Raw genomic sequence first — 27840 nt, 5'->3', positions numbered from 1 at the left:
CTAGCTGCGTTCTCCTTGTGTTTGTTGCTCCTAGCTTTCACGATGTTAGTGGTCTATGGGCAAGCGGTGTAATACGCCCTTACATTTTGGGCAAATAAACTAATGGACATGAATCGTAAGCAAAAACAACATTCTTTATATTGCATCGCCCGCTAGCGCTCTTACCGACATGGTCGTGAAACGTTTCCATGCTAGTAAAAAGTACGTATATTAAATGAAGTATGGCAAGCTAAAGATAATAGGCCTAATTTAGATGGCTTATATTATAATCTGGGTAAAAATCGTTCCAATAACGAACACCGTGGCGTCGCGCTTCTCTCAAAAGAACGAAACGCGCAATCTAAATTCTTGCACTGAAGTTAATTTGTGCAAGGTTTGGTGGCCTTTCAACTAGATTTATGGTCAAGGTAGATATTTATTATAAACTAAGAACATATTTAGGATTACCAAGAACATAAAACACTTAATAATAATTATTATTTGTCTCTTGAACTACTTTCAGTCCGAAAAGATTCGCACGATAATAAAGGCCCGTGGGCTGTTCTTTCCTAACGTAACGAGCAAAACGTTCGCAGTCTTCCGTGTGGACAGGCAACACCACGTGATGTCCCTACTTAGTATGCTAGGACCGAGTCCTGACTGGGCTGTCGGAGTCAGTGCTTTAGAACTGTGCCTCAAAAACTGCTCTTGGACGACGGAAAAAGTTATGAACCTCTACCCGTGGGATGCCGGAACTGATAGCGGAATCTCTTATATCGTAAGTACTCATTTAGATACGACAAATTTAGACGATGGTTTTCATTATGGACGAAAGCGTAGACGTAAAAAGATATCATATCATTTATGTTCAATGCTTGCTTTCCATTAGCGCGCGTTATAATGCATTTTTCATTACGCTCGTCAAAACGTTTGTACGTCCCAAAGTAGAGTGACGCGCCATTACGCGCGCTATTGGAAACCAAGTCTTAAGCTTGTTTTCCACTAGCGCGCGCAACGAGGCGTTTCTCAGCTTTGAAACATTCAAACGTTTTTACGCGCGTAAAGAAAATAACATTATGACGCGCGCTAGTGGAAAACAAGCTTAATGCTTGTTTTCCACTGGCGCGCGCAACGACGCGTTTCCCCGCTTTGAAACGTTCAAACGTTTTTACGCGCGTAAAGCCCCATTTTCATGCTCGCTGGTAGCGGGTAAAAATCGTCAAAATCCGCTTCAGCTACACACTTTTTGACTTTCCGCGTCGATCTGTTTCAAACAGATATTTTAGGTTTCTTTTCACGCTTGCGAGTGGCGGAAGCGAATTTTGACGATTTTTACCCGCTACCAGCGAGCATGAAAATGGGGCTTAAAGGAAATAACATCATAACGTGCGCTAGTGGAAAACAAGCTTTAGGCTTGGTTTCCACCAACGCGCGTAAGAGCGCGTCATAATGTTAATTTTTTGTCGCGCGTAAGAACATTTGCACGTTTCAAAGCTGAGTGTCGCTTTTTGACGCGCGCTGGTGGAAACCAAGCTTAAAGCAATTTTGAGTCGACGCTAGTCATCGCGGCGTTTGGCCGTTTTGAAATCCCGCATTAAGTGCATTCTTCGAGGAAGAACCCAGGTAAAGTAAACACAATTCACCAATTGTCCATTAATCATTTAATTTGTTGGTAAGTGGCAATGGATAAATTTTTACCACTGGAAAATATATCTCATGTGTCTCATGAGGTACAAGGAAGAAAATTGTAAAATACGACACCGTTTAAATATCACTATTTTGCCAAAAACTAACTTATATTGACACTAGTTGGTCATTTATGATAAAATTAACCCAAAATGAAATTATGAATTAGTTTCCTCAGACTAAGAACGTTGTCATTGGATTTTAACCCAAGTTTTAAATTGGTAATTTTAAACCAGTTCGTTTCGAATGAGCTAACGAAGAGACTACTGATCGACCTCAGAGCGGCCAGATATAATTTCACCTCTACCGCCCAACAGCTCTTCTAAGGAGCCCAATTTAAAATAGGCCATATTTTATAAACAAGTCCAAATTCTAGCCCAATTTGGCGAGAGTTTATTTTTTCAAAAACACGCGCTTTTCAAAGTATTGGTGTTTGCGTGATGTCGCGCACTTTCTCAACAGTTTGAAGTGTCATGGGAAATTTTATAGAAACTCCAATTTTTATTATTCGAAATATTTTTTTGAAGTACAAATACTTCTTTACCTCACGATTGGAATTTCTTTAAAAAGTGAATTCATATATTGACAGTATTATATTTCGGAGTGCTTTAAAGCGTATTCCTTTGAAGAAAATCGGTATCCTAGCGATTTTAGTGTATATTATCGAAAACCTCCGAAAAGTAGCCCGAAAATCAGCCCAACAACCCAATTCATTTTTTCCCTCAAGCAGACATAAAAAGAAGCCCAATTGGGGCGTAAAAGAGCCCAACTGGCAGCTCTGCTGATCGTAGATTATTTCTAAAAACCACCAATCTTTCAACAATTCAAGTTATTTCCGGTTAAAATTAATTAATAAATCATTAAATGAAAGAAAATCAGATAATTTCTACGACCACCCCTAAAATCTCACAGAATAACTGGGAGCGTTGTTCGGGTAAAACAACGCGAGTTAGCAGCGGCAAACAGAGATAAAGATTAGATAATTGCTACGTCTGCGCTAAAAATCTTTCGGGATAGCCGTGACAACAACACTACTCATACCACGAAAACTAATTATCGATCTAGTTAGAGTAACTCGCTGATGATGTTATAATACAGAAGTTGAGTGTGAAATGTTTGTTTTTAACAGTCCCCAAATCAGAAGACTGAGATACCAGACAAAATCCGTCAAATAACGTCGAGTAACCCGGCTCACGACAAATCTCCCTTCTACGACCCGACAGGGATGCCCATGAAACCCGTCGCTAGGCTCACGGTGACGAGGCAGAGGGTCTACGAAAAGTCATGCGACGACATCATCGTGTACGCCACTGAGGAGCCCAACTCCAGGATAGTGGGTGCGTACCAGACACCATCATTATGTGGTCTCAAAGTGACACTCTATAAAATAATCTTTTGTTAGCGGAATGCGAAGTGACCCCGTGGAGCGAAATGACACCTTGCAGCGCCAGTTGCGGCAAAGGCGTACGCATGCGCAGTAGGACCTACATCAGCGAGTACAAGGCCCGGGAGCACGGCTGCGTCACGCTATTAGTCGAGAAAGAAAGTTGCGAAGCTACTTGTATTGGGTAAGCGAGAACATATTTAGGATCATCAAGAACCGAGAGATGTAGCTTTAGAGCCTCTAGAGGAGCCCAAATTTAGAATTGACAAGATCACCATTTTGATGGTCGAGGTCGCCATTTACTTAAGGTCGCCCATTCGGCCACACTTGTTATATACAATCTAATTATCTTCCACCCGATTGGTTGATATTTTCGCACGCGCCGAGACCATTTTTTTTTACGTGGAACCGTGCTAGAAGTAAATTGTAGAAACCGTGTGACCATCTAATTTCAATGGAATTAGGCCCTAACAAAATACTGGATTAACAACAATAGTAACCTTATAATAAAACACAAATTATTAATTTAAATCAATCAACATTTCACATCGAATTTCAATTATGCTATAGGGGAAGAAACTCTTCGCTACGCCCCTTATTTTACAAAAGCAAATAATATTCACCGATTTAAATAACTTGTAAAATTAAAAGAAATGGAATCTTATTGTAGCTTAAAAATAACGATTTTATAATGACCAAAAGCTGCAACAAGCACAAAACCAAGCAGCAGGGAAATGCGAAAATTAAGGTTTGGGTTCGTTCGATAGGTAAAAAAGGACTTTGTAAACAAATCGAAGTAACCAGCGTAGAAAGTAAACTTTAGCAGTATTTAAAGTCCCTGCTGCTTGGCTTTACTAGTAGGCTACACTTTGAAGCTTTCTGGGGCTCTTTTAACTCATCGTAGGAAAATGGGAAAAAACAGGCATACTTCTCAACTCAGCCCTACAACTCCTTCAAATTTTTGCATAACCCTTTGAAACACCCTGTATATGCATTCATAGTCATACAAGCCGTAACTACTAAGAGTAAATGTGAAGCTTAGTTGTTAAATCTTGTCGTCCTCTTGCCCAAAGTATCGCGTATTTACTTGTATTAGCTTTACGGTCTTCCCAATCGTTTTATCTTAGATTAGTGATGTTTCCGTCGTCGAGGGTTTCATATCTAATACAGTGACAATTTTAATTGCAGCGACGTGAGCTGCGAGACGACTGGCTGGAGTGAGTGGTCCGAGTGCAGCGTGACGTGCGGAAAAGGTTTCAGATCCCGAAAACGAAAATATAAACACACGAAGGCCCGAAAACTTTGTGCCTTGAGTTTGGAAGAGAAAGATCATTGCTTGGCCCCCATCGCCGAGTGCAAAAACGTCGAAGTCGTAAGTTTACTCGCGGATATGTCGAATGGACAACCGGAAATACATTTTGGATAAAAGGGGTCGATGCACACTGACCTTAAGGGCCATCATTTATCACCGAATTTATCACCGAATTTATCACCTAGCAGTAAATGTAGGTGGTGATTTTGGGAAATTCCTGTCATCTTCATACAACCATTTTACAGGCTTTCACTAAGGTATATATATGAGTGCGAATCACTTATTTGTCGGTAAAATATTTAAACAAACCATTGTATACTGTGAAATAACCATATCTCATCGATTTCTGTAAATTTTCCGTTATAATATTACAATATTTTGAAAAAATATTTTATTCACATAGCCTACCTTGAAAACGACATTCAGCTTTGCAAATACATAAATATCTCATTAAAGAAGGGAATACTGTAATAGACTGGAAGATCAATTGGGATTCATTTTTTAAATGTCTCTGCTACTTCAAAACTGGACGCTATCTAGGGAGGGCACACCGGATTGGTTTATATTCACTATTTATCGCGAATTTATCGCAAAAAAGTATGGAAAATGTAAAATAACCGATTACCTCAGGCTCATGGGAGATGTCGACGAGGCTTTCCGGTACATATCGACAAACGCAGCCAATTTTGCTGAACTAAGTTACTTTTTTACAGCCCCTTTTTCTCACATAATTTTGTTAAAATTTTCGTCATTGAAATTATGTTTTGGGGGCTTAGTTTAGTTGGGGCAGTTCTAAAAAATCCTTATTTTAGCTCCTGTATTTGAATGAATCAACATAGACATGAACAAGTTGGCAAGCCAAAATATACCTCTCCTCGGAAGAGTTTTTAATTTTCAGTGAAGCGTAACTGTATCCGTGGTTCTGCGGTAGAACGCTCACCTGTCGGAGAGGTAAAAATGGTAGAAATTACCTTACTGACAATTGAAGTTGCGAAGTGGTGAGCCGTGCAGCCATGCTTTCACGAATTGCTCCCCTCCTTTTCCTACCCCCATATTCCCAAAACCTGCCGAGGCCTGGACTTTATTTTACACTCTATTAAGTGCTAAGATATCAAATACACCGTTCTATAAACTTCGAGCCAGGGTTGCCAGATTCCAAGCGCTGAATTATCGTAGAGTGTTTAGATTTGGATCGTGCTAGATTAAGAAGGATCGTACGGCTGAAAACAAGTCACTTTAGACCAAAAGATATTTAAAGATAAAAAAAACGTTTGTTAAACCTATTATGTCGTATAATTTAGCTCACTTTTTTGTACGAAAAGACACGTGAGAAAATATTTCCGATTCCTGGCAACAGCTATCATGCCCCCCATGAAACCGCAAGAGCGTCTGGAAACTGGGACATAACCTTTGCTAATTATGCAATATTTAGAGATATATAACGGTTTCCGCTCTAAAGTGAACAGTTTTTAAACGGATCGTACTTTGGATCGTAGTTTTATCGTAAGATCCTATTTTTGCCGTATGATGCAGCCTTTAAATCGTATTTCGTACCGCGGTTTCAATAGGCGATACTATAAAGTAAATTTGGTCTGAACCAACTTGTTAAAATGGGAAAGCAAGATCACGTGACTACCTTTTCACAGACAACTTCGATTCGGTAACTCATGTTCATAGTTGGCCGTGCGACGTTATAGAAAAAAGTTATTTCTTCCAGATACTGCAGACAGCTAATTAATTTACAATTTTCTATTACAAAATGTTTTAAGTAAGAATAATAAATAGATAATTTAGACGAATCGATCAAAATTTAAACCGCCATTAGCAAAATAAAATGAATAATAGTTTGTATTTCTTAGAATAGATGTGAGCGGATAGATGGCGCTGCAGTGCACCACAAAGTCACGTGACTACCATCTTTTCAGCCCTCCTGGACTTTATAGTTTCGCCTATTATCGTACAAATACAATCCGGATCGTACATCTGGCAACTCTGCTTCGAGCAAAACTGGCCAAACATTTCACAAAGACTATTCGACCAAGTTTGTGGGAATAGCAACTTTCTCTATTCTTTGTGAGGGCCAGACATATTATATTTTTGTACTGTAGGTATTTCTAGCCATTTTTTTTCGAAACCGACCACATTTTTGCCAGATAAATAATTTTCTCTTAGTAAAACGTCTGGCTTAATTTTTGTACCCCTCATACTTCAAAGAGGGAAAGCACTCGTAGTTTCGGTCATGGTTTGTTGAAAATGGCGGCGCCCAATTTTTGGGGTGAAACAAGTCTGTAATGACAAGAGTGGTTATGGGATGACGATACTATTCCTAGTTTTTTTTACATACAATATCAAAATCAAATAAGTTTTTACTTATGAAATTAAACGCAGATTTAAGCCTAAAGCTGTGTGACCCCATTTATCAAGAAAGATTTTCTAATTCTTCATTGACAACTAATCAATGGTACTCGTTTCCAAGATACCGGATAAATGTTCCGTCACGAACTGGTCGGAATGGTCGCCGTGTACGGCCTCTTGTGGCCGAGGGCTGAAGATCCGGACAAGGTTGCATCTCAAACCGTCTGCCCACAGCGACAGGGACTGCAACGTCGAGCTGCAACAGAAAGCCGGTTGCACAGCGCCCAAAAGTGACTGCAATGTCGACTTCTCGGAAGCGAAAGGTAAAGGTACCAAAGTTATAGAATGCTAACGGTTTTCTTACTACCTGGGAAAATAATGGTGAGTTACATCTGCTCCACTCCGCGCTCGGCAGATAAAAAAAAAATTAAAAAATTGTTTAAAGCTTTTAAAATATGCTATATTTAAACTAAAATATTGCTGGTTTTTTTGAACTAATTTGACTGCCGAGTCAGAAATCTAAACCAGGCTTAAACAGGAATTGGCTATTTTATTAGTTTAATAGCTAAAGATGCCAGAGCCAAAACATAAATGCTCGCGACCAGTTGTACTCTGATAACCCCGAAGCTACTATTAATAATAATAGGAAACTAATCTCATAATGAATTTGACAGAGATCTGCATGAAGCCCAAAGAGGTAGGCCCATGCCGTGGCTACTTCCCGAGGTGGTACTACCACGCCACGAGAGGAATGTGTGCTCAATTTATTTACGGCGGTTGCCGTGGCAACTCTAATAACTTCGATCGCTACACAGACTGCGCCAAAGTTTGCGAAGAAATGATAAAAGGTAACGCTCGAGCGAAGAAAATATTCCCATACAAAAGATATTTACGTTAAATAACGAATTTCACACGAATTATCAACATTGATCAGTAATAATCGTCCCTTTTTAGAAGTAGCAATGTGTTTTATGAAGGCAAATACGACCGTTGACCCGTTGTTTGGGGTAGCTAGAGTAAATATCACACACGTCTACGAAACCTGAATTAGTTAATATATTAAAGCAACAGTCAGCTCTATCATTGCCACCTACGTTATGATAACGATGGCAATGAATCTATCCGATTCTTCGAAAAAAACGACTTAACTGGAGAGCGTAGGGCCATCTATTTATGACAAAGAAAGCTAAAATTCAAACTAGCGAAACACTAACGTCGTCAGAGAACCATTTATAATCATTATAATTAGACAACTTATACTCTATGTAGTGGACTTTAACCTAAATTATATAACCCATATAAAATACATTGTTAAAAATTACTGTAATATAGGTTATTGTCAAATTTACAAACGAGCCAATCAACGCGAGGGGCACTTTTATGACCCGCCTTTTGTGTCAAAATCTAGCGACATCTGTTTGAAAAAAGAGTTACTTCACGGGGGTGGACACTTGCTCTAAGCCACTCTCACTCTCACACTACACCTTAAAACCTAGTTTTAGTCAGTGTTAATGCTAGTTTTGACCAATTAAATTGAGATAACCTGGGCATGAAAATCAGTTTCAATCAGACCGTGACCTGGATGATGAGTTTGTAGTCAAAGAAATATCCGAGATTCAAAAATTACTGCAAATGATTTATTAGAATAATACAGAAAAGTAACACTCTTTCTACTCAATATAAAATAATGTCAAAATTTACTAGCTTTGAAATGAGGTTTATGCGTGCGATAGTACAATACATGACTTACAGAAAACATGGCTAAAAATAAATTTTAAAAGCCGTCATTGACTAAGTAAGTTCGTTCAAAGATAATTGATTTGGGAAAATATTTGGACTAAACCTCCATTCGTAATATAGACTGTGCAATTAACAATAAGAAGTGAAGAAGGCCAGTCCAGCGATTTGTTAAAACCTAAGCTTGATTAGGGAAAATGCGGTTTTTCGTCCGATAGATGTTCCAGGTGAAAATGAAATATTTTTGTGTCTTCAAGGTTATATAGTTCATAATTCCTCAGGGTGCCACAGTTATTGAGAACATTTCGACAACCATCAGTTGTAAACTTGATCAGTAATTCTAACGAGAAAGGACTCGTCGAAGTGACTCCTGGTACACTGCAAATAATTAATTTTTAACGATGTGCACTGTGAAATGGTGCCCCAAAATCGGTCACATTAAACACTTGCAGCTACTTGTAATTAGTAACGTTTTACACCGATGGATGGAGATATTTCCTATAAATTCGTTATAGAAAAACAATGAACCTTGGGAGCGCTCAGATTGCAGTTTTGGGGTCACCAATGACGTTACTCTAAAATAACCATAATAGAAATTTTAGGGTTTGTTTTGTTGTCTGGTTTCTTTAAGTTTCTGATTCAATTTTTCCATATTTAATCTCCCTTTGTTAAATTGGTTGCTTTGATTTCCGCTTTATTCACTAACTAATCCTCTTTTACTAGTGAATTAAATTTCGCTCTGTCCTCATAAAATAACTCATTTGCTTTTACCCAAAAAACGTTAACAATGTATTTAGCATTCCGAACTAACTAATCTGTCATAATGAAATGTCATTGCCTGCAGACTATGGTCGTTCCCCGCTTCCTGCTTCCGCCTTTGCCTATGGCTATTACCACAAGGACGCCTCCATTCATCTGGATCGTGGACTTGTCTGTGGTCTGTCTCCTCCTTACTTCTCTAACACTCTCCAAAAGTCTTTTTATTTTCCTAAAGCAATTTTGCACAATCCTCCAAAGAATAACACTAAGCAATTCACTGTCCTGTCACCTCCTTATTTTTCTCTTATTCTCTAAAAATTCTTTAATTTCTCTAAAGCCATTCCACACATCCTATATATTTCTTATTTACGTCTCTCTCACTCTCTAAAAGCCTTTTTAATTTCCTAAAGCATCCTTTACGGACCAACAATAAACAATTCACTGTTCAGTCTCTAATTATCTAAAAATATTTCTATTTCCCTAAAGCAATTCTACGCAATCTTATAAAGACCAACAGCAATCAATACACTGTCCTGTCACCGCCTTATTTCTCTCTCATTCTCTAAAAATATTTTTATTTCCCCAAAACCATTCCACACAATCCTTTACAGAACAAACAAAATAAGTTCACTGCTCTCTCTCCTCCTTACCTCTTACGCTCTCTTACTCACATGCTCTAAAAGCCTTCTTATATGCTAAAGAATTTACACACAATCCCTTAAAGAGCAACAATAATATATGCACTGCTACTTCTCTCTTACTCTCTAAAAGCCTCTTTATTTCCTCGAAGCAATTCCACACAATCCTCTAAAGACCAACTAAAATCTGTTCGCTAACCCGTTTCCTCCTTACTTCTCTATTAACTTCTAAAAGCCTCTTCATTTCCTCGAAGCAATTCCACACAATCCTATAAAGACCAACTAAAATATGTTCATTAACCCGTCTCCTCCATACTTCTCTATTAACTTCTAAAAGTATCTTTCTTTCCTCGAAGCAATTCCACACAATCCTATAAAGACCAACTAAAATATGTTCATTAACCCGTCTCCTCCATACTTCCCTATTAACTTCTAAAAGCCTCTTCATTTCCTCGAAGCAATTCCACACAATCCTATAAAGACCAACTAAAATATGTTCATTAACCCGTCTCCTCCATACTTCTCTATTAACTTCTAAAAGTCTCTTTCTTTCTCCGAATCAATTCCACACTATCCTGTAAAAACCAACTAAAATCTCTTCACTAACCCGTCTGTTCGCTCTCTCACACGCTCTAAAAGTCTTTTTATTCCCTAAAAGCAATTCTACACAACTTCTTAAAGACTAACAATAATCAATTCACTGGCTTGTCTGCTCTTTACCTTTGTCTCATTCACTCGATTTTTTTATTTCCCCGAAGCAGTTCCACACAATCCCAGAAAGACTAATGAAAATCGATTCACTGTCCTTAATAACTGTCCTAGAATAAATAACAATTTTGAGATTTAATCAGGGTCTTTCCCAACAAAAAAGTTCGATATTTCTAATACTAAATATCGGGTAATGTGTATTTGTACAATGTGCATCTGCAGCACCGATTAACACGATGGCCACAATGCCGACGTCTTCGCAGGGGGAGCCCGACAACCAAGGACCCATCATCGACTGCGTCGTCACGATTTGGTCCGAATGGTCAGATTGCACCAGGACGTGCAACAGTGGCCGAAGGGAAAGGAGACGCATGATCAAACTTAACCCCCAAAACGGGGGTCGACCCTGTCCCAAAAAACTGGTGCAGCGGAGGAAATGCAAGGACAACCCCCCGTGCCGTAAGTGACATTTTAGGTCCATTATTTCTTCTTTTAATTAATACACTAACAAGTGCCTAAACGCTTTTCCTTTGCTTTTATGTCACTTTTACTGTTGGTAGCTGGTTCTGTGGATAACAACAAAAAAGGTTGGTCTTCTTATTCTACTTTCTCAATATTTCGCTAATAAACTAATTAGTAATTCCATCATTACCGGATTTTGAAACATTTGTATAAAGTACGCTATCTATCGACAAGAAAACGATTTAATGTATCTATCACGAGATTAACAATTTTTTGGTTCACTTAAGATTAGCTCCTCAAAATCTAAAGCAGATAACTTTACCACAGAGCCATCTAGTGGCCAAAGTGATAATTCCAATAGCTGCTGGATTTGTATCGGCAAAGCGGAGGCTTTTGTGATTTTAAACAAAACGTTTCTGCTTGCTGACGAAAATCTAGCAAATAGTGAGCTTCTCATCTTGGATGCTATGTGGCTCTATGGTAACTGATAATATGAGTTATAGCAAAAAGGGAATTCACGGAAACTACCCATTCCTCAGTAGCAAAGTATCACTACACAGACTACATATACTCTGCAAAAGCTATTTATTACAAGATTTAAAATTGAGGCTTAGTTTTCAGTGGTAACTTGCGATAGTAAATATTTTTGGTTTGAGGTCATAGTGTAGAGTAGATTTCAATCATTTACCTGACATTTGAATTCTTGTTGCTGGTAGCGGTGGATTGCTTACTTTCTCCGTGGGGCGAATGGTCTCAGTGCTCGAAGACATGCGGCGCCAACGGCATCAGAGAGCGGAAGAGGAAAATTAAGAGGCCGGCCAAAAGGGGCGGAGTCACTTGCGGACAGGTGCAAGAACGAGAGTACTGTCAGCTACCACTTTGCTACTAACACTACAACACACACTTCAGTCAAAAGTGCGTAATATTTTGGGGATATTACACTCTTTTAACGACCTATTTTATACCGTAACCAGCGCTAATCACTCCTAACTTAAACCTGCATGGTGGAAGAAGTGTGAAATTTGTTGATAAGATTTCCGCTCGTGTCTCCGGAAATAGTGTTGGAAAATGACAGAATGTGATTGGTCTAGGAGCAACAAACACAAGAAGAACGCAGCTAGCCTTTAAACACGCTAAGGCAGTGCTGTGAACAAATTTCATTGGACAAACCTTTACGCTGAACGTTTTTCGGAAAGGGGGAAAACAATTTCCGAATTTTCCTCTTCCGACGGCAGCCGGCATTAAAGCGTCTAACCAATGAAAAACGTACACAAGAAAATACACGACTTTTGACGAGTTCCGTTATCCTTGGGTGGGGTGCTGTGTTTTTTGCTCCTTCGTGATTGGTTGGATCTGTTATCACTAGGTCCGAAAGGGTTGGAGCTAAGCGATCTTTAATTGTGGTACTTTCAGTCCCGCCTCTACCTCTTTTGTACCAAGAACATTTTTGTGACTACAAGAACGTGTGAGTCTACCTATAACACCGGTTAAAAAGTATTAGAATTGCTTTTTAAAATGATTTGTCTTGACACAGTAATTGAGGAGATAGCCACAATTTTTCTATTTATAGTTAATTAAACATTTAAACCGTTGCACTCATATTAAATGTAGCCAACGAAAGGTTAAATTACTTACGACAGATGGAGTTACAAAATATGTAAAAAAAGGTATTTTTGTTATTTTCAATGGAATAAGAAAGGACGAGGTCAGATGGACTAAATAGTTTGATAATGAAGCGCCCCTCGTGTGTAAAATCGGGTAAATGCAATCGACTTGACGGAGAAACCGTCCGTAGGATCATGGACAGTAAATTAAACGGACAGGTTTTCGATACCCTTCCACAGTGCATTTTATTTCTCCCCGCGTATCAATCAGCTCGAAAGACTCCGAGGGAGTCTTGCAAGGTCGTTTGTACCACGTGATCTTAAAATTTCAAAATGGCAATCTAATGCGGTTGATATTGTTACGTAATTTTTTGCGCTTTATATTTTAGTAATTTTTTATTTTGGTTTTATAATTCAATAAAAACTATCAACTGATATTTAGTATATCATATTTAATCTATAAAAACGTGAAAAAATACCTTTTGGCGTAAAATATGTACTTCGTGTTCATCTTTTTTCTTTTTTCGAACAGTATCGTCCACTCTTAGCGATACTTGTTTTTTTTTTCAAATAACCTTAGTGTGATTGGTTTACGGGGGTTAAAAACCAGGCTTTTCACCGATCCTCTAAAATCTACTTTCCATGGTAGGACTGGCTCCTGGCTAGTTCCAAATACGTTATCGGGTTTTTTTTTATCCATTTAAAAAAATTTCTTATTGCTGATCTGGAAATGTTTTCGTTTTTCAGCGGACGATATATGAAACGACCTTCTGTGCACTAAATACGGCATTGAGCTGAAGAAATTGAAGGCCAAGACTTCCTCATGTACATAAACAATGACTTTCTTTGTAAATCATCGCCATTGTCCTAGAGTTAGATAAAAACAAAAATATTGGTGACGTGATTTAAATAAATGACAAAAAATATATGAAAAAGAACCAAATAAAAATTTATAATTGTGCGTGAAAAAAAACGAAAATCTTTTATACTGTTTTAAAGAAACGTTGGATTTTATTTATGACTGGCAATAAACATATCGGAAACTAGAAATAAAAATTTTGAATACATATTATACGAATGCAGAAAGATGGCGGCACCGGTTCGTTGTTTTTTCCACCATCGTTTCGGATATCAACACGTGGTACGCCATCTACATTTTAAACTTCCACAATAAAATATTAATAATAATATAGCTAATACTAATAATAATTTATCGAAAATATTTTTATTGAGTATAAAAAACGATGGAGTTTGTAATCATCCGAAAACGATGAAAGTAAATTAAATTTTGAAATTTGTTTCAAGTAAACCGTTTCTCAATTTTTCACGCTCTTATCTTAATTTAAGCATAAGTAACTTATTAACAAAAAGTATGAAACTGTCTTTGTTTTAAAGCAAAATTACTTAGCGAACATCTTATCACATTGACACTTGCGACCTGCTCCGAATTGGACTCGCCACATCTTTTGTAATAGTACATTCCATCTTAGGCATATGTAGACACTATTCGTCGTATTTATTATTATTATATAACTTATGATGTTAGGCATGAAAGGCTTACTCATTTTCGCTCGATGACTTAGGTGTATGGTGCTGACTTGCGTCAAACACACATTTCAAGTAATTTGTCTCAATCGCAGTAACGTCTTAACTTCATAATTTGCTGATCAATTAGAAAATAAACAGTACGTTGCATAACGACGGATGAGATTCAAAATAATCTTAAAAACCTGATAATTTCCATTTTCAGCCAAATCATTTCAGGTATCCCCGAACAAAGCCCAACTTTATAACATTGAATTACAGGGTAAGTAGAACGATATGAGTTACGCTGTACTCGCGATGTTACATATTAAAAATATAAGCAAGTAATCTAGTTGGTATAACGCCATCTACTATAATAGCTAAGAGCTTCATGCATACACACTTTATATATACTCTGCTCGAATATATCGAAAAATATAAACTAATATATAGATAGTATTTTTAAAAGATGAGTGTATCTATGAACCATCAATATGATAATTTTTAACGGGTTTTTGTACACGGTTTTGCACCTTCAATTCAGTTCTAGAAACCACTATATAACTATCCACAATATCCAGAAATCATATATTTTAAATGACCAGGTGTTGAATTTAACTTAGCGGGATCCAACCAGACCGTGGAGAGCATTTTATAAATTTAGCTCACAACCTATTTCGATTGGACTGACTATAGTTTTATAAGTTTAAAGTTTTATCGGGGACTCTAAACCTTTATTCGCGCACCGTACTATAACTACCCTTCCGTACTATAATTTACTACAAGTTTTTACGACAAAAATGGCTATTTTATTTTGAACAGTTGACTAACTTATTTTAGCCCTATAATTTGGGTTGGGACGTTCAGAGTGTCCCTACAAGGTTTTAAAAAAATTCAAATTGAAATACACATTTAATTTACAACAAAATAGATTTTTACCCTTAATATTTTAGTTTTGTTACATTTACATTTTATTTATACACTTATGTTCAAACTTTCATTTAACTGAAATTCTACACTTAATATATATTTTCTACACCAGGTTCATATTAGATACATACTCAACCGCTTATGAACACCAAATAATTAGTGCATTCGCGAGCTTCAGTGCCAAAGTGTGGGAATGTTGTGGCTGGGCGAGTTCTCATATTTTAAAATTCCGCTAATAAATACAACGCCATTTATTGAATGAAACTCCGCGAATGTTAATATGTGTTGAATCATGTCGACCACTTTCGTAGTTTCAGGTTAGATTGATTTCGAGTAGAGAAGGTCACTTTGGCAAAAAATCGTATGGACTACCATAAAGGGGAACGGTCAAGCTTTAACCAGTTAGATAGCCCTATAGCCCGTTAAAAACTAAAATTTATGGCGAAAACCGCATAAACAAATATTAAGTGGTTAATTTTTAATAAAATACAGAAATTTCGGGAAATTTAAAGGCGCGCGTCCGCTGCGACACCTGATGAGAAATCGGAGAGACAGAAAAACAACGTAAAAGCGCGCGCTGCTGAAGACGCGAAAAATTTGTTTGGCATGTGCGACGCGTTCCAGTTATACGAGACCTAAGCCTAAATTGCGCGATTTTAAAATTAGGATAGTTCGCAAATCGCTCACTAAGGTGCGGCTGGCGCTGGCGATACACCTTAAGATGTAGGCGAAAATTCAAACCCAAATACTTGGCGTCATTTTGCGTTTCAACTTTTTAGGCCAAAAACTATTTTTTCAAGACAAAATAAGGTACGTGTAAGTATATTGAACGTCTTGTTGATCTTTTGATATGCAAAAAGCTTGGCCGTTCCCCTTTAAGTCACAATTGCTTTTTAAATGGAAAATTTACCAAAGTTCAGGTGTGCCAACTCACGCTGTTAAAAGTTCGTCATCATTTATATTAACCCCATTAATTTTTTATTGATATGCAAACAACAACGAAATAAAGTTCATTATTACCTAAGGTAAAGAGCGACTTAGAACAGCTTTCATCCCAACACACCGTATCCAATTGTAGCGATAAAGCTTATAAGTAACATTTCGTGAAAACTACCAGCTGAGATAATCAGAACAACAAAGCTGCTAAAGTGAGTGTTTTTTGATATTCCCTTTTAAAGAATATGAAAGAAAATCAGATAATTTCTACGACCACCCCTAAAATCTCACAGAATAACTGGGAGCGTTGTTCGGGTAAAACAACGCGAGTTAGCAGCGGCAAACAGAGATAAAGATTAGATAATTGCTACGTCTGCGCTAAAAATCTTTCGGGATAGCCGTGACAACAACACTACTCATACCACGAAAACTAATTATCGATCTAGTTAGAGTAACTCGCTGATGATGTTATAATACAGAAGTTGAGTGTGAAATGTTTGTTTTTAACAGTCCCCAAATCAGAAGACTGAGATACCAGACAAAATCCGTCAAATAACGTCGAGTAACCCGGCTCACGACAAATCTCCCTTCTACGACCCGACAGGGATGCCCATGAAACCCGTCGCTAGGCTCACGGTGACGAGGCAGAGGGTCTACGAAAAGTCATGCGACGACATCATCGTGTACGCCACTGAGGAGCCCAACTCCAGGATAGTGGGTGCGTACCAGACACCATCATTATGTGGTCTCAAAGTGACACTCTATAAAATAATCTTTTGTTAGCGGAATGCGAAGTGACCCCGTGGAGCGAAATGACACCTTGCAGCGCCAGTTGCGGCAAAGGCGTACGCATGCGCAGTAGGACCTACATCAGCGAGTACAAGGCCCGGGAGCACGGCTGCGTCACGCTATTAGTCGAGAAAGAAAGTTGCGAAGCTACTTGTATTGGGTAAGCGAGAACATATTTAGGATCATCAAGAACCGAGAGATGTAGCTTTAGAGCCTCTAGAGGAGCCCAAATTTAGAATTGACAAGATCACCATTTTGATGGTCGAGGTCGCCATTTACTTAAGGTCGCCCATTCGGCCACACTTGTTATATACAATCTAATTATCTTCCACCCGATTGGTTGATATTTTCGCACGCGCCGAGACCATTTTTTTTTACGTGGAACCGTGCTAGAAGTAAATTGTAGAAACCGTGTGACCATCTAATTTCAATGGAATTAGGCCCTAACAAAATACTGGATTAACAACAATAGTAACCTTATAATAAAACACAAATTATTAATTTAAATCAATCAACATTTCACATCGAATTTCAATTATGCTATAGGGGAAGAAACTCTTCGCTACGCCCCTTATTTTACAAAAGCAAATAATATTCACCGATTTAAATAACTTGTAAAATTAAAAGAAATGGAATCTTATTGTAGCTTAAAAATAACGATTTTATAATGACCAAAAGCTGCAACAAGCACAAAACCAAGCAGCAGGGAAATGCGAAAATTAAGGTTTGGGTTCGTTCGATAGGTAAAAAAGGACTTTGTAAACAAATCGAAGTAACCAGCGTAGAAAGTAAACTTTAGCAGTATTTAAAGTCCCTGCTGCTTGGCTTTACTAGTAGGCTACACTTTGAAGCTTTCTGGGGCTCTTTTAACTCATCGTAGGAAAATGGGAAAAAACAGGCATACTTCTCAACTCAGCCCTACAACTCCTTCAAATTTTTGCATAACCCTTTGAAACACCCTGTATATGCATTCATAGTCATACAAGCCGTAACTACTAAGAGTAAATGTGAAGCTTAGTTGTTAAATCTTGTCGTCCTCTTGCCCAAAGTATCGCGTATTTACTTGTATTAGCTTTACGGTCTTCCCAATCGTTTTATCTTAGATTAGTGATGTTTCCGTCGTCGAGGGTTTCATATCTAATACAGTGACAATTTTAATTGCAGCGACGTGAGCTGCGAGACGACTGGCTGGAGTGAGTGGTCCGAGTGCAGCGTGACGTGCGGAAAAGGTTTCAGATCCCGAAAACGAAAATATAAACACACGAAGGCCCGAAAACTTTGTGCCTTGAGTTTGGAAGAGAAAGATCATTGCTTGGCCCCCATCGCCGAGTGCAAAAACGTCGAAGTCGTAAGTTTACTCGCGGATATGTCGAATGGACAACCGGAAATACATTTTGGATAAAAGGGGTCGATGCACACTGACCTTAAGGGCCATCATTTATCACCGAATTTATCACCGAATTTATCACCTAGCAGTAAATGTAGGTGGTGATTTTGGGAAATTCCTGTCATCTTCATACAACCATTTTACAGGCTTTCACTAAGGTATATATATGAGTGCGAATCACTTATTTGTCGGTAAAATATTTAAACAAACCATTGTATACTGTGAAATAACCATATCTCATCGATTTCTGTAAATTTTCCGTTATAATATTACAATATTTTGAAAAAATATTTTATTCACATAGCCTACCTTGAAAACGACATTCAGCTTTGCAAATACATAAATATCTCATTAAAGAAGGGAATACTGTAATAGACTGGAAGATCAATTGGGATTCATTTTTTAAATGTCTCTGCTACTTCAAAACTGGACGCTATCTAGGGAGGGCACACCGGATTGGTTTATATTCACTATTTATCGCGAATTTATCGCAAAAAAGTATGGAAAATGTAAAATAACCGATTACCTCAGGCTCATGGGAGATGTCGACGAGGCTTTCCGGTACATATCGACAAACGCAGCCAATTTTGCTGAACTAAGTTACTTTTTTACAGCCCCTTTTTCTCACATAATTTTGTTAAAATTTTCGTCATTGAAATTATGTTTTGGGGGCTTAGTTTAGTTGGGGCAGTTCTAAAAAATCCTTATTTTAGCTCCTGTATTTGAATGAATCAACATAGACATGAACAAGTTGGCAAGCCAAAATATACCTCTCCTCGGAAGAGTTTTTAATTTTCAGTGAAGCGTAACTGTATCCGTGGTTCTGCGGTAGAACGCTCACCTGTCGGAGAGGTAAAAATGGTAGAAATTACCTTACTGACAATTGAAGTTGCGAAGTGGTGAGCCGTGCAGCCATGCTTTCACGAATTGCTCCCCTCCTTTTCCTACCCCCATATTCCCAAAACCTGCCGAGGCCTGGACTTTATTTTACACTCTATTAAGTGCTAAGATATCAAATACACCGTTCTATAAACTTCGAGCCAGGGTTGCCAGATTCCAAGCGCTGAATTATCGTAGAGTGTTTAGATTTGGATCGTGCTAGATTAAGAAGGATCGTACGGCTGAAAACAAGTCACTTTAGACCAAAAGATATTTAAAGATAAAAAAAACGTTTGTTAAACCTATTATGTCGTATAATTTAGCTCACTTTTTTGTACGAAAAGACACGTGAGAAAATATTTCCGATTCCTGGCAACAGCTATCATGCCCCCCATGAAACCGCAAGAGCGTCTGGAAACTGGGACATAACCTTTGCTAATTATGCAATATTTAGAGATATATAACGGTTTCCGCTCTAAAGTGAACAGTTTTTAAACGGATCGTACTTTGGATCGTAGTTTTATCGTAAGATCCTATTTTTGCCGTATGATGCAGCCTTTAAATCGTATTTCGTACCGCGGTTTCAATAGGCGATACTATAAAGTAAATTTGGTCTGAACCAACTTGTTAAAATGGGAAAGCAAGATCACGTGACTACCTTTTCACAGACAACTTCGATTCGGTAACTCATGTTCATAGTTGGCCGTGCGACGTTATAGAAAAAAGTTATTTCTTCCAGATACTGCAGACAGCTAATTAATTTACAATTTTCTATTACAAAATGTTTTAAGTAAGAATAATAAATAGATAATTTAGACGAATCGATCAAAATTTAAACCGCCATTAGCAAAATAAAATGAATAATAGTTTGTATTTCTTAGAATAGATGTGAGCGGATAGATGGCGCTGCAGTGCACCACAAAGTCACGTGACTACCATCTTTTCAGCCCTCCTGGACTTTATAGTTTCGCCTATTATCGTACAAATACAATCCGGATCGTACATCTGGCAACTCTGCTTCGAGCAAAACTGGCCAAACATTTCACAAAGACTATTCGACCAAGTTTGTGGGAATAGCAACTTTCTCTATTCTTTGTGAGGGCCAGACATATTATATTTTTGTACTGTAGGTATTTCTAGCCATTTTTTTTCGAAACCGACCACATTTTTGCCAGATAAATAATTTTCTCTTAGTAAAACGTCTGGCTTAATTTTTGTACCCCTCATACTTCAAAGAGGGAAAGCACTCGTAGTTTCGGTCATGGTTTGTTGAAAATGGCGGCGCCCAATTTTTGGGGTGAAACAAGTCTGTAATGACAAGAGTGGTTATGGGATGACGATACTATTCCTAGTTTTTTTTACATACAATATCAAAATCAAATAAGTTTTTACTTATGAAATTAAACGCAGATTTAAGCCTAAAGCTGTGTGACCCCATTTATCAAGAAAGATTTTCTAATTCTTCATTGACAACTAATCAATGGTACTCGTTTCCAAGATACCGGATAAATGTTCCGTCACGAACTGGTCGGAATGGTCGCCGTGTACGGCCTCTTGTGGCCGAGGGCTGAAGATCCGGACAAGGTTGCATCTCAAACCGTCTGCCCACAGCGACAGGGACTGCAACGTCGAGCTGCAACAGAAAGCCGGTTGCACAGCGCCCAAAAGTGACTGCAATGTCGACTTCTCGGAAGCGAAAGGTAAAGGTACCAAAGTTATAGAATGCTAACGGTTTTCTTACTACCTGGGAAAATAATGGTGAGTTACATCTGCTCCACTCCGCGCTCGGCAGATAAAAAAAAAATTAAAAAATTGTTTAAAGCTTTTAAAATATGCTATATTTAAACTAAAATATTGCTGGTTTTTTTGAACTAATTTGACTGCCGAGTCAGAAATCTAAACCAGGCTTAAACAGGAATTGGCTATTTTATTAGTTTAATAGCTAAAGATGCCAGAGCCAAAACATAAATGCTCGCGACCAGTTGTACTCTGATAACCCCGAAGCTACTATTAATAATAATAGGAAACTAATCTCATAATGAATTTGACAGAGATCTGCATGAAGCCCAAAGAGGTAGGCCCATGCCGTGGCTACTTCCCGAGGTGGTACTACCACGCCACGAGAGGAATGTGTGCTCAATTTATTTACGGCGGTTGCCGTGGCAACTCTAATAACTTCGATCGCTACACAGACTGCGCCAAAGTTTGCGAAGAAATGATAAAAGGTAACGCTCGAGCGAAGAAAATATTCCCATACAAAAGATATTTACGTTAAATAACGAATTTCACACGAATTATCAACATTGATCAGTAATAATCGTCCCTTTTTAGAAGTAGCAATGTGTTTTATGAAGGCAAATACGACCGTTGACCCGTTGTTTGGGGTAGCTAGAGTAAATATCACACACGTCTACGAAACCTGAATTAGTTAATATATTAAAGCAACAGTCAGCTCTATCATTGCCACCTACGTTATGATAACGATGGCAATGAATCTATCCGATTCTTCGAAAAAAACGACTTAACTGGAGAGCGTAGGGCCATCTATTTATGACAAAGAAAGCTAAAATTCAAACTAGCGAAACACTAACGTCGTCAGAGAACCATTTATAATCATTATAATTAGACAACTTATACTCTATGTAGTGGACTTTAACCTAAATTATATAACCCATATAAAATACATTGTTAAAAATTACTGTAATATAGGTTATTGTCAAATTTACAAACGAGCCAATCAACGCGAGGGGCACTTTTATGACCCGCCTTTTGTGTCAAAATCTAGCGACATCTGTTTGAAAAAAGAGTTACTTCACGGGGGTGGACACTTGCTCTAAGCCACTCTCACTCTCACACTACACCTTAAAACCTAGTTTTAGTCAGTGTTAATGCTAGTTTTGACCAATTAAATTGAGATAACCTGGGCATGAAAATCAGTTTCAATCAGACCGTGACCTGGATGATGAGTTTGTAGTCAAAGAAATATCCGAGATTCAAAAATTACTGCAAATGATTTATTAGAATAATACAGAAAAGTAACACTCTTTCTACTCAATATAAAATAATGTCAAAATTTACTAGCTTTGAAATGAGGTTTATGCGTGCGATAGTACAATACATGACTTACAGAAAACATGGCTAAAAATAAATTTTAAAAGCCGTCATTGACTAAGTAAGTTCGTTCAAAGATAATTGATTTGGGAAAATATTTGGACTAAACCTCCATTCGTAATATAGACTGTGCAATTAACAATAAGAAGTGAAGAAGGCCAGTCCAGCGATTTGTTAAAACCTAAGCTTGATTAGGGAAAATGCGGTTTTTCGTCCGATAGATGTTCCAGGTGAAAATGAAATATTTTTGTGTCTTCAAGGTTATATAGTTCATAATTCCTCAGGGTGCCACAGTTATTGAGAACATTTCGACAACCATCAGTTGTAAACTTGATCAGTAATTCTAACGAGAAAGGACTCGTCGAAGTGACTCCTGGTACACTGCAAATAATTAATTTTTAACGATGTGCACTGTGAAATGGTGCCCCAAAATCGGTCACATTAAACACTTGCAGCTACTTGTAATTAGTAACGTTTTACACCGATGGATGGAGATATTTCCTATAAATTCGTTATAGAAAAACAATGAACCTTGGGAGCGCTCAGATTGCAGTTTTGGGGTCACCAATGACGTTACTCTAAAATAACCATAATAGAAATTTTAGGGTTTGTTTTGTTGTCTGGTTTCTTTAAGTCTCTGATTCAATTTTTCCATATTTAATCTCCCTTTGTTAAATTGGTTGCTTTGATTTCCGCTTTATTCACTAACTAATCCTCTTTTACTAGTGAATTAAATTTCGCTCTGTCCTCATAAAATAACTCATTTGCTTTTACCCAAAAAACGTTAACAATGTATTTAGCATTCCGAACTAACTAATCTGTCATAATGAAATGTCATTGCCTGCAGACTATGGTCGTTCCCCGCTTCCTGCTTCCGCCTTTGCCTATGGCTATTACCACAAGGACGCCTCCATTCATCTGGATCGTGGACTTGTCTGTGGTCTGTCTCCTCCTTACTTCTCTAACACTCTCCAAAAGTCTTTTTATTTTCCTAAAGCAATTTTGCACAATCCTCCAAAGAATAACACTAAGCAATTCACTGTCCTGTCACCTCCTTATTTTTCTCTTATTCTCTAAAAATTCTTTAATTTCTCTAAAGCCATTCCACACATCCTATATATTTCTTATTTACGTCTCTCTCACTCTCTAAAAGCCTTTTTAATTTCCTAAAGCATCCTTTACGGACCAACAATAAACAATTCACTGTTCAGTCTCTAATTATCTAAAAATATTTCTATTTCCCTAAAGCAATTCTACGCAATCTTATAAAGACCAACAGCAATCAATACACTGTCCTGTCACCGCCTTATTTCTCTCTCATTCTCTAAAAATATTTTTATTTCCCCAAAACCATTCCACACAATCCTTTACAGAACAAACAAAATAAGTTCACTGCTCTCTCTCCTCCTTACCTCTTACGCTCTCTTACTCACATGCTCTAAAAGCCTTCTTATATGCTAAAGAATTTACACACAATCCCTTAAAGAGCAACAATAATATATGCACTGCTACTTCTCTCTTACTCTCTAAAAGCCTCTTTATTTCCTCGAAGCAATTCCACACAATCCTCTAAAGACCAACTAAAATCTGTTCGCTAACCCGTTTCCTCCTTACTTCTCTATTAACTTCTAAAAGCCTCTTCATTTCCTCGAAGCAATTCCACACAATCCTATAAAGACCAACTAAAATATGTTCATTAACCCGTCTCCTCCATACTTCTCTATTAACTTCTAAAAGTATCTTTCTTTCCTCGAAGCAATTCCACACAATCCTATAAAGACCAACTAAAATATGTTCATTAACCCGTCTCCTCCATACTTCCCTATTAACTTCTAAAAGCCTCTTCATTTCCTCGAAGCAATTCCACACAATCCTATAAAGACCAACTAAAATATGTTCATTAACCCGTCTCCTCCATACTTCTCTATTAACTTCTAAAAGTCTCTTTCTTTCTCCGAATCAATTCCACACTATCCTGTAAAAACCAACTAAAATCTCTTCACTAACCCGTCTGTTCGCTCTCTCACACGCTCTAAAAGTCTTTTTATTCCCTAAAAGCAATTCTACACAACTTCTTAAAGACTAACAATAATCAATTCACTGGCTTGTCTGCTCTTTACCTTTGTCTCATTCACTCGATTTTTTTATTTCCCCGAAGCAGTTCCACACAATCCCAGAAAGACTAATGAAAATCGATTCACTGTCCTTAATAACTGTCCTAGAATAAATAACAATTTTGAGATTTAATCAGGGTCTTTCCCAACAAAAAAGTTCGATATTTCTAATACTAAATATCGGGTAATGTGTATTTGTACAATGTGCATCTGCAGCACCGATTAACACGATGGCCACAATGCCGACGTCTTCGCAGGGGGAGCCCGACAACCAAGGACCCATCATCGACTGCGTCGTCACGATTTGGTCCGAATGGTCAGATTGCACCAGGACGTGCAACAGTGGCCGAAGGGAAAGGAGACGCATGATCAAACTTAACCCCCAAAACGGGGGTCGACCCTGTCCCAAAAAACTGGTGCAGCGGAGGAAATGCAAGGACAACCCCCCGTGCCGTAAGTGACATTTTAGGTCCATTATTTCTTCTTTTAATTAATACACTAACAAGTGCCTAAACGCTTTTCCTTTGCTTTTATGTCACTTTTACTGTTGGTAGCTGGTTCTGTGGATAACAACAAAAAAGGTTGGTCTTCTTATTCTACTTTCTCAATATTTCGCTAATAAACTAATTAGTAATTCCATCATTACCGGATTTTGAAACATTTGTATAAAGTACGCTATCTATCGACAAGAAAACGATTTAATGTATCTATCACGAGATTAACAATTTTTTGGTTCACTTAAGATTAGCTCCTCAAAATCTAAAGCAGATAACTTTACCACAGAGCCATCTAGTGGCCAAAGTGATAATTCCAATAGCTGCTGGATTTGTATCGGCAAAGCGGAGGCTTTTGTGATTTTAAACAAAACGTTTCTGCTTGCTGACGAAAATCTAGCAAATAGTGAGCTTCTCATCTTGGATGCTATGTGGCTCTATGGTAACTGATAATATGAGTTATAGCAAAAAGGGAATTCACGGAAACTACCCATTCCTCAGTAGCAAAGTATCACTACACAGACTACATATACTCTGCAAAAGCTATTTATTACAAGATTTAAAATTGAGGCTTAGTTTTCAGTGGTAACTTGCGATAGTAAATATTTTTGGTTTGAGGTCATAGTGTAGAGTAGATTTCAATCATTTACCTGACATTTGAATTCTTGTTGCTGGTAGCGGTGGATTGCTTACTTTCTCCGTGGGGCGAATGGTCTCAGTGCTCGAAGACATGCGGCGCCAACGGCATCAGAGAGCGGAAGAGGAAAATTAAGAGGCCGGCCAAAAGGGGCGGAGTCACTTGCGGACAGGTGCAAGAACGAGAGTACTGTCAGCTACCACTTTGCTACTAACACTACAACACACACTTCAGTCAAAAGTGCGTAATATTTTGGGGATATTACACTCTTTTAACGACCTATTTTATACCGTAACCAGCGCTAATCACTCCTAACTTAAACCTGCATGGTGGAAGAAGTGTGAAATTTGTTGATAAGATTTCCGCTCGTGTCTCCGGAAATAGTGTTGGAAAATGACAGAATGTGATTGGTCTAGGAGCAACAAACACAAGAAGAACGCAGCTAGCCTTTAAACACGCTAAGGCAGTGCTGTGAACAAATTTCATTGGACGAACCTTTACGCTGAACGTTTTTCGGAAAGGGGGAAAACAATTTCCGAATTTTCCTCTTCCGACGGCAGCCGGCATTAAAGCGTCTAACCAATGAAAAACGTACACAAGAAAATACACGACTTTTGACGAGTTCCGTTATCCTTGGGTGGGGTGCTGTGTTTTTTGCTCCTTCGTGATTGGTTGGATCTGTTATCACTAGGTCCGAAAGGGTTGGAGCTAAGCGATCTTTAATTGTGGTACTTTCAGTCCCGCCTCTACCTCTTTTGTACCAAGAACATTTTTGTGACTACAAGAACGTGTGAGTCTACCTATAACACCGGTTAAAAAGTATTAGAATTGCTTTTTAAAATGATTTGTCTTGACACAGTAATTGAGGTGATAGCCACAATTTTTCTATTTATAGTTAATTAAACATTTAAACCGTTGCACTCATATTAAATGTAGCCAACGAAAGGTTAAATTACTTACGACAGATGGAGTTACAAAATATGTAAAAAAAGGTATTTTTGTTATTTTCAATGGAATAAGAAAGGACGAGGTCAGATGGACTAAATAGTTTGATAATGAAGCGCCCCTCGTGTGTAAAATCGGGTAAATGCAATCGACTTGACGGAGAAACCGTCCGTAGGATCATGGACAGTAAATTAAACGGACAGGTTTTCGATACCCTTCCACAGTGCATTTTATTTCTCCCCGCGTATCAATCAGCTCGAAAGACTCCGAGGGAGTCTTGCAAGGTCGTTTGTACCACGTGATCTTAAAATTTCAAAATGGCAATCTAATGCGGTTGATATTGTTACGTAATTTTTTGCGCTTTATATTTTAGTAATTTTTTATTTTGGTTTTATAATTCAATAAAAACTATCAACTGATATTTAGTATATCATATTTAATCTATAAAAACGTGAAAAAATACCTTTTGGCGTAAAATATGTACTTCGTGTTCATCTTTTTTCTTTTTTCGAACAGTATCGTCCACTCTTAGCGATACTTGTTTTTTTTTTCAAATAACCTTAGTGTGATTGGTTTACGGGGGTTAAAAACCAGGCTTTTCACCGATCCTCTAAAATCTACTTTCCATGGTAGGACTGGCTCCTGGCTAGTTCCAAATACGTTATCGGGTTTTTTTTTATCCATTTAAAAAAATTTCTTATTGCTGATCTGGAAATGTTTTCGTTTTTCAGCGGACGATATATGAAACGACCTTCTGTGCACTAAATACGGCATTGAGCTGAAGAAATTGAAGGCCAAGACTTCCTCATGTACATAAACAATGACTTTCTTTGTAAATCATCGCCATTGTCCTAGAGTTAGATAAAAACAAAAATATTGGTGACGTGATTTAAATAAATGACAAAAAATATATGAAAAAGAACCAAATAAAAATTTATAATTGTGCGTGAAAAAAAACGAAAATCTTTTATACTGTTTTAAAGAAACGTTGGATTTTATTTATGACTGGCAATAAACATATCGGAAACTAGAAATAAAAATTTTGAATACATATTATACGAATGCAGAAAGATGGCGGCACCGGTTCGTTGTTTTTTCCACCATCGTTTCGGATATCAACACGTGGTACGCCATCTACATTTTAAACTTCCACAATAAAATATTAATAATAATATAGCTAATACTAATAATAATTTATCGAAAATATTTTTATTGAGTATAAAAAACGATGGAGTTTGTAATCATCCGAAAACGATGAAAGTAAATTAAATTTTGAAATTTGTTTCAAGTAAACCGTTTCTCAATTTTTCACGCTCTTATCTTAATTTAAGCATAAGTAACTTATTAACAAAAAGTATGAAACTGTCTTTGTTTTAAAGCAAAATTACTTAGCGAACATCTTATCACATTGACACTTGCGACCTGCTCCGAATTGGACTCGCCACATCTTTTGTAATAGTACATTCCATC

General features: G+C 37.7%; 2 protein-coding genes across 5 annotated transcripts in view; both read left to right on the top strand.

Annotated features, from left to right (window-relative positions):
• LOC149957638 (spondin-1-like) overlaps positions 1 to 13710 on the top strand; it is a 136834-nt gene extending 123124 nt beyond the window's left edge. For 2 of the 4 annotated variants that reach the window (XM_090165661.1, XM_090165660.1), the window contains exons 7-17: positions 503 to 757; positions 2795 to 3002; positions 3068 to 3233; positions 4238 to 4421; positions 6838 to 7039; positions 7391 to 7564; positions 9298 to 9390; positions 10781 to 11017; positions 11119 to 11145; positions 11737 to 11935; positions 13372 to 13710. In XM_090165661.1, the coding sequence (XP_090021787.1) occupies positions 503 to 757; positions 2795 to 3002; positions 3068 to 3233; positions 4238 to 4421; positions 6838 to 7039; positions 7391 to 7564; positions 9298 to 9390; positions 10781 to 11017; positions 11119 to 11145; positions 11737 to 11909 (1719 nt within the window). In that variant the 3' untranslated portion in view covers positions 11910 to 11935; positions 13372 to 13710. The remainder of the gene's footprint in view (positions 1 to 502; positions 758 to 2794; positions 3003 to 3067; positions 3234 to 4237; positions 4422 to 6837; positions 7040 to 7390; positions 7565 to 9297; positions 9391 to 10780; positions 11018 to 11118; positions 11146 to 11736; positions 11936 to 13371) is intronic. The other 2 variants (XM_090165663.1, XM_090165662.1) reach the window with 2 other exon arrangements.
• Positions 13711 to 16530: 2820 nt separating this feature from the next.
• LOC149957637 (spondin-1-like) lies at positions 16531 to 27622 on the top strand. Its single transcript, XM_090165664.1, has 10 exons — positions 16531 to 16732; positions 16798 to 16963; positions 17968 to 18151; positions 20568 to 20769; positions 21121 to 21294; positions 23028 to 23120; positions 24511 to 24747; positions 24849 to 24875; positions 25467 to 25665; positions 27102 to 27622. The coding sequence occupies exons 1-9, from the start codon at positions 16621 to 16623 to the stop codon at positions 25637 to 25639; spliced, it is 1368 nt and encodes a 455-aa protein (XP_090021790.1). The 5' UTR covers positions 16531 to 16620; the 3' UTR covers positions 25640 to 25665; positions 27102 to 27622.
• The last annotated feature ends 218 nt before the right edge of the window (positions 27623 to 27840 follow it).

Source organism: Leiobunum rupestre, chromosome 2, assembly GCF_980474605.1.
Source record: "Leiobunum rupestre chromosome 2, qqLeiRupe1.1.hap1, whole genome shotgun sequence".
In the NCBI taxonomy this organism is placed as follows: domain Eukaryota; kingdom Metazoa; phylum Arthropoda; class Arachnida; order Opiliones; family Sclerosomatidae; genus Leiobunum; species Leiobunum rupestre.
The sequence above is the reverse complement of the archived record's forward strand: the minus strand, read 5'-3'. Positions and strand labels throughout refer to the sequence as shown.

Excerpts from the sequence above, each read along its gene's own strand:
- LOC149957637 (XM_090165664.1), top strand. The coding sequence starts at position 16,621 with ATGCCCATGAAACCCGTCGCTAGGCTCACGGTGACGAGGCAGAGGGTC. Across the intron at positions 20,770-21,120 it reads CGACTTCTCGGAAGCGAAAG|AGATCTGCATGAAGCCCAAA; the intron begins GTAAAGGTACCA and ends TGAATTTGACAG. Across the intron at positions 24,748-24,848 it reads CAAGGACAACCCCCCGTGCC|CTGGTTCTGTGGATAACAAC; the intron begins GTAAGTGACATT and ends TACTGTTGGTAG.